General features: G+C 41.2%; 1 protein-coding gene across 1 annotated transcript in view; it reads right to left on the bottom strand.

Moving 5' to 3' along the window:
- Positions 1-8,113, bottom strand: part of LOC128734240 (protein hairless) — a 48,945-nt gene extending 40,832 nt beyond the window's left edge. Inside the window, exon 1 of the mRNA XM_053828353.1 lies at positions 5,530-8,113. Within this exon, the coding sequence (XP_053684328.1) occupies positions 5,530-6,139 (610 nt within the window). The 5' untranslated portion in view covers positions 6,140-8,113. The remainder of the gene's footprint in view (positions 1-5,529) is intronic.
- Between the last annotated feature and the right edge of the window lie 4,664 nt (positions 8,114-12,777).

Raw genomic sequence — 12,777 nt, 5'->3', positions numbered from 1 at the left:
TTCTGAAGGATTTGTCGGAGTGAAAATTTGATACGTAGTAGCACGAGCCCTCATAAGACCCGCCAGACACTGCTTTACGAATTCTCTTGCTATTGGGAATAGACGATGTAACCAAATCTGTGAGAGCCCCTTGATAGGCGGCGTTGATTACCGTCATTACATCAATCGAGCCGATCAACTTTTTTATAAACGGAACAGAGCGGGAGTCGGATCTTGCAGGCAGCTATATTATTCTTCAATTGACCGATTTCTCGCCGGATATCTTCGAGATCGAGAGCCGAAACGCTATTATCGTTTGTAGGCATCTCTAGTTTAGCTTCCGTTCCGTCTCCTTTTGTTATATGACCATTGAGGTGTCCATCGAACAACCTATCAACCACCTCACGCTTGTTTGTGATCAGGTTTCCTTCGTCGTCCCTACACATATCAGGCTTCGGTGATGTATATGCTTTATGCCAGTTGTTCTAGCTTTTCACGATCTTCTGACACTTCTTTCTTCTCTAGTGGGCCAAATTCTCCCTGGTAGCATTGCTTAGATAGTTTTTCTAAGCTCTTTTTTCCTTTTCTATCAGTTGTTGGCATTCCCTGTCAAACCAATCGTTTCGTGCACTCGAGGTTTCTTCACCTAGCACCGCGGTTGCGATCTCATTGACGGTCTATTGTTTCTTGCTCCATCTGTCTACGAGGGTTGAAGCACTTAGCTCCACATAGGAAGATAGAGCTTCATTCCGTACGCGCTCGGAGTCCTCGGCAACTTGCGGGTTGGCTAATTGGCGAATGTTTAACCGAAGAGGACGGCTTTGTCGCGAAGTAGATACCGTCGATGGTTTTCAGCGCATATGACTGCTACTAAATAATGATCCGAGTCGATACCGCACACCGCATTTGGTTTAATGTTCGTTGATCAGGTGATCTCCAGGTGGCTTTGTAGATATCTATGCGGGGAAAGAAAGTGATTTTGATCTCCAGCCCTCGGCAAGCTGCAAAGTTGATGGATCGCTAACCGTTATCGTTCGTGTCGGTGTGTATTCTACGGGGTTCAATCACTGGTCTATTAAGCGCCAGTCACCAGTCGCCAGTCGCCTGCCAATCTGAGCATTCATATCCCAGATGACGATCTTAATGTCCCGTTTCCAGCTCGTTGGGTCTTTCCGCTCCTCCACATCTTCTCACCTTTGCAACAGATCCATGCAACCTTTGCAGTGCCACGATGCCGAATTTTCGCGGTTCTAACTGATCGAGCAGCATCCTGTTCTAGGTACCATTCCATGTCCTTATTTTGTCGGCTTTGTCCATGCCGAATTATCCTAGTCGAGTTTCCTTGATTGTATGTAATAGAAAGGTTTAGGTAGGTTACCTTACTGGGACCAAACGATCGAGTCTTGTAAAGGGGTTGCCTTCTTATGTGTAGTGTCGAGACAAATTATAAAATTATTTAAATTTCACTAGGAGATAAGCATCTCTAGTCAAGAAATTTAGCTCTGCTCATGTAAAGCACACTACAACTGCAAAGCAGAGGCTCCGAGCTCTCTTGTTGAGCTCTATGAGCTTTTCGGTGCTGTTTACGTTTGGATTAATGAATCTTTTTGACTAGTTACAACCTCTGAAAGCCATCCAATTGGTCGTCACCTTTTGTTCTTCCGAGCGTTTAAGTTCCATTTTGATTGTGCATTTTGATATACTGCAAAAAGGCTCCGGACCGATGAATTCCTACTTGAAGCCCGCTTTTGCTAACTCGTCTGCTATTTCATTGCCTTCAATGCCACAAGGCCCTGGAACCCAGTACAGATTTACTGTATTCATTTGGCATAGCTGCCGCAATGAAAGAATGCAATCCCAGACTAGTTTCGAAGTGCATTTGCAAGCGCTTATCGCTTTCAATGCTGCTTGACTGTCAGAGAAAATGCATATATTTGCATGTTTATATTTTCTTCTCAAGCAAACATTTACACATTCAATTATTGCAAAGATCTCCGCCTGAAACACAGTTGGCCATAGTCCCATAGCCACTGATATTTTTGTTCCAGGGCCATAGATTCCAGCACCAGTTGTGAACCAATTTTTGACGCATCCGTGAAAAATATCGTTGAGCCTTTACGAACCATAGGAACTCCCCTCTCCCAGTAGGGGCGCGAAGTTTCACACACCTTGTAGGTAGTATCATAGTTATCCTTCGGGATTCATCCAATCTCCGTTCATACTAAACAAGGGCCCTATTTTGAAAAGTTTCCGAAAATTCATGTGACCAGCAAGATCCGAAATATGCCTGAACCTATCAAGCCTTAGAGCACTTTTTTCCGCTTCTATTTGTACGAATTCATACAATAAGGCAGCAGATTGAGAATTGCATCTAGGGCTGTCGATGGAGTGCTACGCATCGCTTCCGTTATTGCAATGCTCGCAAGTCGTTGAAGTTTTGCAAGTTTTGCTTCAGTGGTAACTACTTTTGTTTTTGGCCACCACACTAACCAGGCGAACGTTACTTTTGGTCGTATGATAGCCGTGTAGATCCACATAATCATTTTTGGTTTTAAAACCCTTTTTCTACCAACGGTTTTCAAGCACAACCATAATGCACTGACTGCCTTGCTTATCACGGCGTCGAGATGTGCATTCCAGTTAAGCTTAACATCTAGGACCAATCCTAGAAATTTGACCTGTTCACTAAATTGCATTTCTCTGTCTTCAAGCTTGAGAGGCTTCAGGTTGAGTTTCCTCCTCTTTGTGAATGAGACGATTACGACTTTTGTCGGATTAATGCTAAGACCCTCCTTTCTACACCAAATTTGGGTATGTTTCAGAGCCTGTTGCATTCTTTCTGAAACTGTATTATCGAATTTTCCTCTTACCATGAGAACACCTCCTTGAGGACAACCTTTCATAGCCTTTATCATTATAGACAATCCACCAAGCTTAGAAGTGATTTCTGTTTTTGCAAGCATTGTATGAATCCAATCAACAATGCACTTGTTGAATTTTCTTCGTTTCATAGCATTTACCATAGATGTGTAGAAAGTATTATCGAAAGCTCCCTCAATGTCCAAGAAGGAACAAAGGGCGAGTTCTTTAACCCTCTAACGGGTAAGACCGTCTGTAGACGGCCTTCGCTTTTGGAGCTCCAAAGCCGCATACGAAATTTGTTTTGAATTGACAATACGCAAAATGTGTTCAGAACAGATTTCTTAACATTTTGATATTAATATCACAACATTCTGACTATGCATTCAAAAGTTATCATTTTTCAAAATCAAAAATTCCGAAAAATTTCGAAATTAATTAATGCGCGAATATTTCCATTTTTACTTTTGATGAAAAAGCACATCTAGAACAAAATGATTGACCTTAAAACTTTTCCATGAGTAAATTTCATGCTTTATATCAATTTTGTAATGTATTTGAACTGAAAAAATATCTGGGTAGAGCGTTGGACATGAAAAACGAAAAAGAGAAATTGGACTTTTTCTAACCTGGCGCTCCTCCAGATAATTATTTTTGCATGAAAATCAGAACATAAGGTTCTTTTGAGTGTACTTTCATGATAATACAGTCATTAGCTTGATCGCATCGTTTTTACGATGTTGCCCGTTAGAGGGTTAACAGAAAAGGATTTTTCAATTTTTCCCACAAGCGAATGGAGCGTTGTGACTGTTGATCTGCCAGCTTGGTATGCATCTTGAAATATTGGATATGGATATGGAATGGATATGATTGCGTGTACGTTGAATCGATGTAATCCTTCAGAACTTTTCCATTGTCTTCAACAGAACCGAAAGACTAATGGGTCTGAAGGATTTGGGATTCCTTCTATCTCTCTTACCAGCTTTTGGAATGAAGATGACTTTTACTAATCGCCATGTCCATGGAATATAATTCAACCTTAAGCTTGCGCTGAAAACCTTAGTAAGGATCGGTATTAGGATTGCTACAGCCTTTTGAAGCAACGCTGGAAATATCCCATCGACGCCTGCAGATTTAAAGGGTTGAAAAGATCTTACAGCATTTTCCACTCTGGCTGTTGTAAAAATTTCGTCAGCAATGTTTAGTGGTAGATACTTCTGTCCTACTAGACTCTGATTCTTAATCTGGTGTACTACCGTTCAGTCACTGCCAGAGATGTTCTCTGCCAGAGAACGAACAAATTGCCGGTGAAAATTCTGTATTTACGACATTTTCGGAGGATCTGCCGTGGTGGAAATATTTGATCCGTTGCTGACCATCCTTCAAGGTGGTTTAATAAGTTCCCAGTAATTTGTTCGCAATTGATGATAGACGACGGAAAACGTTTTGGGACAGCACTTTGTAGGCGGCATTGAGAACGGTGATCGCACGATAGTTCTCACAGTCCAACCTGTCGCCCTTCTTCTATATCGAGTAGATAATCCCATCTTTCCACTACTTCAGTAGCGATTCTGTATCCCAAATTCTAATAATAAGTCGATGCAGACAAACTTTTCTGGACCCATTTTAATAGGCTCCGCTCCGATGCCATCAAACAGCCATCAAACAGCCAACAACCAGCCGATTTATTGTTCTTTAGCTGCATGATGGCCTCCTTAACTTCGTCTATCGTTGGGGTTGGTCTTGGTACCTGTCCTCCGTATGTTGCACCGTTGAAACTGCTTTCGCCGCCCGGTCACCATTCAGGTGTTTATCGAAGTGCCGACATTCATGATTACTGAATGACCGCAATTCGTTCTCGTAGAAGAAATTTTTGTTAAAAAAATAAATTACTCAATGTGAACGGTTTTCGAGTTATGCTGTTGATAAAAGCGTATAAACATAGCATAGGCTAAAAAATTTATGCACAGAAGCGACTTCTGATGCTGGTATTTTTTGTCCATCGAATCAAAATAAATATCTCAATAAAAAATCCTATTAACTATTACCAGTCGTCAAAAATAATACCGCTTAACGAAGGTGCACGAAAGTAGCTTATTTGGTTTGCGTACTATCTATCAGCGGCTCACAGTTTGCTTGCAGCGCTACATACAAAGTGTGGCAGTAACGAAGCACACGACCCATTCCGGTAATCTGCGACGGTTCTAATATCATATGAGGGCTGCGGCCTACGCAAGCCATTCTGTTTCAATTTCACATCATTACGAGTGCGCTGTTTACCGCCGACCGCCGTACGTCCATGTGCCGTTGCACCGGCAGCAGTTCTCCGGCCGGAGCGTCCGAAATCGCTCCTCGCGATTGCTCTAAATGAGTGAAAATTGTTAATCCGCCCACGTCTCGTTAAGCGATCGCCGCAACCTGAGTTATGAAGCAGACAAAAAGCGCATGGTGTCGGACCCAACCGTGATGGTAGGTATCTCTAGATATTACTCTTACCAATAGTAATATCACATCGCAATGAGCTCTCGAGGGTTGTAAAAATTAAATAACTTTATTTAACCCTCACTGTTCTGATCAATTCAAGGAAAGGACTTGCATTATTTTTAGCATTCTCCGTTAAAAAACATTAACTATACAACTGACTGAAAAAAATCGAGTGATGCGAATAGACTAAAATGAAAAAGAACCTACCTTTGAAAAATTGCAATCGACCACCAGAAGCGTTGGTGGCACTGACGGTTGCAGTACCGTTGCCGTTAACTTTGCCGCCACTTCCGGTGCCATGAGCGTGCTTCGAAGTGGTCCCGTCTGCGCCGAAAGATATTCCTATTGAGCTAGCAGCCGACGTTCCATTCTGTCCACCAGCCGCCGCTCCGCTGCCACCGGGCTTACCCGCGGCAGGCGTTTTCTCCCGACCGGTTGTGCCAAAACTGGCCTGCAGCTGTTGGGGACCGTCGGCCGTCGGAGACGACGCACTGGACGACGTGGAAGCAGGCGACGATTGGGGCGAAACTCCGGCAGGAAGTGACTGATGGTGATGGGAGTGGTGGTGCGACGGAGAAAGCAGTATAGTCGCGGTACCATTGACGGTGGTAGCTGCGGTTGTACCACTGGTGGCCACTTCATCGGTCATCGTGGCACATTTTGTCAGGATTTGGCTGATAATCTCTTGCTGATGTGAGCTAGCATTATTGATAATGCTGTTGCTGCTGCTACTGTTTGACGAGTTGCTTCCGGCGCTAGAACTGGTTGGATAACTGTTTGGGATTTCCTTGCCGCTGGTGGGATTGATAATATACATGGTCCTTGAACCAAAACGGAACTGGGCTTTGATAGAGCCCTTCGGTGGCGCAAGCCGCAGTCGATCGCGCGGTTCACAAGATATGTGGCAGGGTGAACGACTAAGAATGTGTGTAGGATTTCAGTCTGCGGTTCGTGCTCTCTCTCTCTCTTTCTCACTTATTTAATACCTTTAATTTGTTTTGCTCCAGCGCGAGATTACAACCGTATGTAGGTTCTATTGGTGTGAGTGTAGCTCGCCTTTTTTCCTCTTTTTCCACCGTGGAATGTCCGACTCGAGTGATGTTCGTTGCTTTTCTTATTGATATTCGTTTTATTCATCAGCCCTCGGTGAATCGCTATACCGCGACTTTAATTTTCACTGGAAGAGGACATTATCAATTAATTATTTTGACTGCTACGTGATTCCTCAGACTTATAGACGGATGTGTTGAACCGTCTGGATTCTATCGAGTGTCATATTGGACTATAAAAGTCTGCTTATATATCTGCACGGACTATGGTGTCGATAATTTAAATAAACTAGCGAATATCGGGTTTCTGCCTATGCAAGGAGTTAAACTGCGAATGCGTGAGCTATCGTCCCCATTAATCTGCATGATGATATTACGGCGAGGTTGGGGTCACATCTGTGCGGTTCTGTATGCGTACGTGTCCGCTTGATGAATTTCTGTTTCTACCACCAACTCTGGTTTGCTTCCGTTTCACACTTCCTGCTGCTTTCCCCTCCACAGTAAATCCTTCCAGTCGAGGATTTCCCCCATTGAAGGGAGAATCGCTGGCTGCAATATAGGCCTACTCCAACGTAGTCGCCGAGGGAAAAATCGATTCTCCCCAGCAGTAAACCCTATATCACTGCCGCGCACATACACACCGACACACTAACACCAACGCAAATACACTCGCAATCTGTCAACTTTTCCTCCGCTAGCTTCGCAGCCTTTTTCTGTTTCACTTCCCTACGTGTTTTTAATGGTTTCCATCCACACTCGAAGTTTTTCAGAGCTTCGTCACCATTTTCTTCATCTGCCTTGTAACCACACTAGTAAAAAGACTTAGTATTTCGTTGCCACAGCTCACTTACCAGAAAATCGTACATTTAAAAGGCCCTGAGATTTTTTTTTAATTTTTGCTTCACAGCCACAGATTTCTATCTTGTTTGATACACATGACAAAGCACGGGCGGATCACCGAATCTCGCACTTGCCCTTCGGTAAAAGGGTGAATCATTGTACTCCACAGTGTTCTGCAAAACAAAATCCTAAACGGCTATAAGACTGAATAACCAGATTGGAAGTATAAAATGTAAAAAAGTACTGCTTTATTAAAATTCTTGCTGGGTACACATGTGGAAGATTTTTTATTGGCACGTATGGTAGCAACAGTACGCTAAGAGGAATTAAATTCATTGAGGAGCCAGCGCCAAATATTCACCTGCTGATAACAGTTGGTCCACTTACACGCCCACGGCTTTTCGACAACTATCGATCAGCCGCCATCACTGGCGAAATCTCCCTCAAAAAACACGAATCCCAGTTCCGACCCATTGAAGGTTTGCCGATATTTCTTCTCCAGAAATATATATTTTTTCTCTGTTCTTGAATCGAGGCTCGTCGAATCTCTTCTAAATTCACACACTCACTCTGGCCGCTTTTCTTCTTCCTCGTATGTGTATCGACTTCTTATTTTTTTTTCGCTCAGTCTCCTCCTGCTGCTACGAATTTTAGCATTGAAAATTCCTCGCGAAAACCCTTCAACACTAAAAACTATCACAATATTTCACCGTAACTATACTGCAACTGCATCGATGTCACGCAAAACTTAGGAAAACTAGACGAATTTGAACGAAAAATGTCTTTTTCTGCTGCCACAGAATAGTATGTCCGGAGCTGCGAGCTCGCCAGTTTTTCTTCTTCTCCGTCGTGGTCGTTGTATGCGAGGAGTTTCATTCGCCTCCTCTATCGCTCTATCCTGTGTGCAGTGTCTGCGCCTTTCTGATGATGTGCCAGCTTCGTTCGCTCGCTGCTGCTGTCGACACGGTCGACACACACCACACACCAAAGAAAAATGTGTACCCATCAAGCGAACTGCAAAGCAAAGCGGCAGCCAGCCACAGAGCTCAAGCAGGTTTCACAGCCGCCGTTCCCGTATATCCATCAATGGTCACCAATACCATCACGCCGATCGTGGGAAAAAATGAGAGGCAAGATCGGTGTGACCCACGGGGGAAAACGGGAAAGGAACAGTTTTGTCGGGGCTGGTTCAATTTCGTGCTGGCAGCGTATGTATGTAGTTCATTCATTCTCAACCCACAATTTTCGCCTTTTTACTGTAGCCGCTACAGCATAGCTACAGCGCGTTCAGAAACGAGTCGGGCGAAAATAGTCTGAGGCCATTTTATATTTTCGTTTTTTGTTGTGATTTTCATCCGTTGCTCTGTAAAGGTGCAATCCTGTGCGTAACTTATTTTTTTATTTTAACCAAAAATCTTTTTATAAAATGCCGTGACTGGTAACAGCAACAAACGTCAATGAAGCATATAATGCTCGCATGAGGAACACTCATTAATACATATATTTTTTTAACAAACGAACCTTAACTCCTAGTGCAGATTTGGTTAAGACACTCAAAGTAAATAATAACTTTTAATTAAAAAGCGACTTTATACCTGGTAACGAAATGATTCCCCGTCGAACGCTAAATCTTGGCAATAGAATAAACCGAACCTCATACGACAGTAAATTTTGATATAGGTTATGGGCAACGCCAGGGTTGTTTGTAGTAAGAGTAATGTCCTAGTCCAAATGGTGGTTCACCAAAAATTTAACCCCCAGAGTGTTCACGAACCAAAACCCCGAATTAATCCACCTAGCGGCGTGGCCCGGCCTTTCTACTAGATCATTTTTTATTTCTTAGTATCTGAATATGTATCTATAATTCAATTAGCCATATTTTTAAACTTCAATTTACTGGTTACTGCGAGCAACTATTGTATTTTCCTTACTAGACTCCAGAATGAATAGGGAAGTAAATCAATAATTCAAAAACCAAAGTGCCACAAACATTTCCGGTTGCGAGTAACAGTAAGGGAAGAAAATTACGATTGAAATGTTTCAGAGCACTTCCTGCTTAAAACGCTGGAAAAAGAGCCATTTTTGTTTCGACTATTTTTAATTGAAATGAAATTTTGCTGATCTATTGAATACCACGTAAGGATTTATTTTTTATTAAACTTAATTTTTTTCGTCAAGCATAACTGTTCAAAAGGGCGTATTTAGAAATGAGGTCAATATTTAATATATCGCCTAAATTATGCTCTAATCTGGCGAAATGTTATCGATACGGACACTCCTTCGAATTTAGAAAAAATCTTTAAAATTTGACAAAATTTTCTAAAATACCCAAGTTTTACTTTCTTTCCATAAAACTCAAACAAAATCAAATTCTACGTATAATTTTGATCAAAATATTGACCAAACCTCGTGATTTTAGTCATGACCTTGAAATGCGGTCAGGCATATATTAATATTTTGACGTAGGACTACGGCTTACGGCAAGTTTTGAGATAGGGTGTCATTCCAAAAAATCGAAAAATGCGAGCGTCACGAAAAATGAAAGGTTTTGAGCGCTAATAGCTTCGGAATCGATCGATCGGAAAATCTTCTAAGAATTGACCCAAATGAAGAAAAGTATGGATTCTTGATGTTGAACTATTGAAAAATTGAAAACAATAAACCCATGTTTTACTAGAATTCTCGCTTCGTGATTGGTTGGAAGATTCTTTACGATGATCTTAACCTATACCAATTTGATATCTGTGCTTGGGAAGTAAGCCAAAACAAGTGACAAAGTTTCCTCATTTCAACAAGATTTCTTAACACCGCGGTTGAACCTAGACCATTTTGATGTCCTTGCTTGGGCAGTATGCCAGAAAGAGTGACAAAGCCCCCTCGTACCAAAAGATTTCTTACGAACGCGATTAAACCTAGTCCAATTTGATGTCTGTGTTAGGGAAGTGTGCCAGAAAAAATGACACAAGTTCGTTGTCCCAACAGATCGCAAATTTTTTACTGCGAGACGATTAAACCTCGGCGAATTTGATATCTGTGTTGGGAAAATGTGCTACAACTGTAGTGTTCGGTTATAATACGACTCTGTATGAATACGCATGCTCGCCGTTTCATTAGAAGTGTAGTGAAAAGATGTGCTGTTGATAAAATAGGATTGAATTGGTAAAATCCCTTCAACGTGGGAAACCATGGGTAATAAAAAAAAATTTTTTAATTTCAGTAAGGTAGCAGGAAAGCTAATAGTTTGTGTTCTTGATTTTGTTAAATTGTTTTCAAATGCACAATCTTTTGAGAATTAAACGTATGCAATGTTACTACTTTGATAAATGTTACATACAACGCATGTAGCATGTATATATGTTGCATATAGCATGTATACATGAAGAATCGAATGATTACAAGCATGAATACATGCTACTATCACTACAAAGAGACTTACGTAGTCCTGCGTCACCTATATACGCGGTCGTGTCTTGTACACAAACTCTCTAATTTTTTTTTGAAACTAAGGTTCTACAATTGATGAAGGAACGGTAAGGGAAAGTAATGAAGAAGTATTTTTTTCCAATTCCCAAAATTGGCACCGGTTGGTCCTCCTCACGGTTAATGCCCAGTTAACCATTTGGTTTGTATACAGTGGACCCCTGTTCGTTTGAACGATTCCTCACGCAAACTAACGGGGTTACTTTTTAATTTGAACAACTGGTAACCCGAAATATGCTGAAACCTGTGTGAACTGGCCGCCCTGCTCTTTGTTATTGTTTTGGTGGTTTGTTTTAGTTGGCAGCTGCAAGTACGAATATTGCATTTTCCGATCGGATTTCTATCGTAATCGTTAGAAAAACGAAATGTGAAACCGATTAAACACGCTAGGTCAGTACAAACAAATCGTGTTTATGTGCATTGTCTGCATAAACAAATGATGTCATGTTGAGAATGACATTTGAACCATTTTCAATTTGCATGTCGTGCAAACCAACGGGGTTCAAATTAAAAAGTGTTCAGATTAAAAATGGTCAAACGAACGGGGGTCCACGGTATCTCAATTGCAACTGAGATATACGAAATCATATCTGAACGAAAAAATCAGAGGGGTTGTGTACAAGACACGACCGCATATATAGGTGACGCAGGACTACGTAAGTCTCTTTGTAGTGATAATAGCATGTATTCATGCTTGTAATCATTCGATTCTTCATGTATACATGCTATATGCAACATATATACACGCTACATGCGTTGTATGTAACATTTATCAAAGTAGTAACATTGCATAAGTTCGATTCTCAAAATATTTTGCATTTAAAAACAATTTAACAAAATCAAGAACACAAACTATTGCTTTCCTGCTACCTTACAGAAATTAAAGATAGTTTCTTTTACCCATGGTTCCCCGCGTTGAAGGGATTTTACCAATTCAATCCTATTTTATCAGCAGCACATCTTTTCACTACACTTCTAATGAAACGGCAAGCATGCGTATTCATTCATCATATTATAACCGAACACTACAGCTGTAGCACATTTTTCCAACACAGATATCAAATTCGCCTAGGTTTAATCGTCTCGCAGTCAAGAATTTGCGATCTGTTGGGACAACAAACTTGTGACATTTTTTCTGGCACACTTCCCTAACACAGACATCAAATTGGACTAGGTTTAATCGCGTTCGTAAGAAATCTGTTGGCACGAGGGGGCTTTGTTACTCTCTCTGGCGTACTTCCCAAGCAAGGACATCAAAATGGTCTAGGTTTAACCGCGGTGTTAAGAAATCTTGTTGAAATGAGGAAACTTTGTCACTTGTTTTGGCTTACTTCCCAAGCACAGATATCAAATTGGTATAGGTTTAGATCATCGCAAAGAATCTTCCAACCAATCACGAAGCGAGAATCCTGGTAAAACATAGGTTCGTTATTTTCAATTTTTCAATAGTTCAACATCAAGAATCCATACTTTTCTTCATTTGGGTCATTTCTTAGAAGATTTTCCAATCGATTGGTGTAAGAATATTGAAAATCGATAGGAAAACCGCTGAGCTATTAGCGCTCAAAACCTTTCATTTTTCGTGACGCTCGCATTTTTCGATTTTTTGGAATGACACCCTATCTCAAAACTTGCCGTAAGACGTAGTCCTACGTCAAAAGTTATATTTCACGCCATATAAGAACATACCCAAGTAACCAAAAGTTCGAATAATGGTGTCTAACAAGGGTTAAACAGCTTTATGTATATCAATCTATAACTTGCTAAGCAGCGTCACTTTTAAGTAATTAACCGAACTTTCAAGCTGTCTTGGGTCCACTGCATAGAACGCTAAGCAGCTTCGAAATAAACTGTCAAAAACTAAGAAAAAACAAATTTAGCAGCACTTCTATGTTCTATTTTTATATTTCTACCTAACTTCTATATTCGTTGCATTTGCCTGCTGTTGGGTTTGAACCCGGGTGTTCCGCGTTGCAAACCTATACCGATCCACTGCGTCACCTTTGCCGTATACAAGCGATGTGAATTTTGCCAATGAGTTGTTAAGTAAAAGTTCGTTTTAGAACTTGCAGCAGCTTTATGCAGC

This window comes from Sabethes cyaneus, chromosome 1, assembly GCF_943734655.1.
Source record: "Sabethes cyaneus chromosome 1, idSabCyanKW18_F2, whole genome shotgun sequence".
Lineage (NCBI taxonomy): Eukaryota > Metazoa > Arthropoda > Insecta > Diptera > Culicidae > Sabethes > Sabethes cyaneus.
Note: the sequence above shows the minus strand (reverse complement) of the source record. Positions and strands in the feature narration are given on the sequence as shown.